A 1,642-nucleotide genomic window follows, 5' to 3' on the forward strand; every position below is an offset into this window, starting at 1 on the left:
CCTCACTGGAGGATAAAATGGAGAACTTGAAAACTCACTGCTGGTTAGGTGATACTTCAAATTCTCTGTGCTTCTCTGAGCTGACTTACATCACAGAGTTCTCAAAAAACTACGCTGTGTATTTTGTCCAGGTCTTAGAGTTTGCTTAGGTGGTTCAGACAGTAAAGAGTCTGTCGGCAACACAGAAGACCCAGGTTCGACCCTGGGTTGGGAAGATCCCCTAGAGGAGGAAATGGCAACCCACTCCAGTATTCTTGCCTGGAAAATCCCATGGATGGAGGAGCCTGGTGGGCTACAGTCCATGGGTTCGCAAAGAGTCGGACATGACTGAGCAACTAATACTAGAGTTTGCTCAGTGGGAGAAAATGTGTTGATGCAGATGTCTTGAACTAAAACCTCTCCAGGTAGTTTTAATTAGCATGGCAAGCAAGGTAGTTGCCATTAAAAAAAAAAAAAAGCATAGGACCCAGATTGGGACTGTATCATCATTTCCTTGATTTCATCATGGGGAAGGAGCCCTGGTGAGAGATGACACTGTGCACAGGCAGGATGCTGTGTGGCTGAGCTCCATGCTCTTTGGATTTTGTAGGTACCATGGCTGAGGAAACAGCTCCGGCAGTTTTGGAGCGCCGCCAAGGGTCCCTGTACTCCCTCTTTCCTGACCACCATGTGGAAAAGTACTTTGACCAGGTGGACATCTCCAATGGTTTGGATTGGTCTATGGACCACAAAATCTTCTATTACATAGATAGCCTGTCCTACTCCGTGGATGCCTTTGACTATGACCTGCAGACGGGAAAGATCTGTATGTGCCTTTTCATTATTTTTCGTGGTATCTTTTTCACGTGCTTATGACTAGTCAGCTGTTGCTCCCTTAATCCATTTGAAAAGGTCCTTATTTTTCAAAGAACTGCCCAATGTTATAATTCCAATATTGTAATGATTACACAGACTTGACTATGCTGCCAGTCAAGCCATGGCTGTCAGCAGGAGACCTGGGTTCAATCCCTGGGTCTCAGCCATGGCTCTCATGGCTTTAGCTCTCAACTAAGTATGGCCGCAATTGTCATAAGATGGCTAGGTCCTCAATCTTTTTTCTTGCAACCATCACTAGAAAGAGGCTCACTGTAAAATGGATCCTGTTCTGCCGGCCAGTGTTTAAAGTCAAATAATATACAGCCGAATGGGACAAAAGAACAGGAAATTAGAGTTTGGGGTTGATATTTCTTATTTGTACTTTAGTTAACTAAAGGAAAATACTCAAAGACAAATTAACAGCCATTCAAAATGGAAAAATTAAAAAGGTAGTTACAGATTGTTCAACTCTACCACTGGGCTCTAAATGAGCCATAGTTGGAAGCTGGGAGGGAAGGAATTATTGGGAGGAATTTAAAAGGGCATGCTTGAAACTTTCATGAAAGGTGCCAGACCACAAGAGCAAAACCAATCATAAAAATGACTTGAAAAATATCCTAAGAGTCTCATGCAGATTTAAGCAGAAAATTTCCAGCATAGGTGTTTTGCTTTGAAATATGTAGTGCCCTATTTCATGACTGTTTTTACTCATTTTACTTACACATGGTTTCAACATTCCTTCCATTATACCTCAATCTGATTACTGTAATGACTTGGATTGTATAGT

General features: G+C 42.3%; 1 protein-coding gene across 1 annotated transcript in view; it reads left to right on the forward strand.

Moving 5' to 3' along the window:
* RGN (regucalcin) overlaps nucleotides 1-1,636 on the forward strand; it is a gene marked incomplete at its 5' end in the record, with an annotated part of 9,934 nt that extends 8,298 nt beyond the window's left edge. The window contains one exon of the mRNA XM_010855035.1: nucleotides 581-1,636. Coding sequence (XP_010853337.1) covers nucleotides 581-855 — 275 coding nt within the window. The remainder of the gene's footprint in view (nucleotides 1-580) is intronic.
* Between the last annotated feature and the right edge of the window lie 6 nt (nucleotides 1,637-1,642).

The sequence above is a fragment of the Bison bison genome, unplaced genomic scaffold (genome assembly GCF_000754665.1).
Source record: "Bison bison bison isolate TAMUID 2011002044 unplaced genomic scaffold, Bison_UMD1.0 scf7180017853685, whole genome shotgun sequence".
NCBI lineage: Eukaryota > Metazoa > Chordata > Mammalia > Artiodactyla > Bovidae > Bison > Bison bison.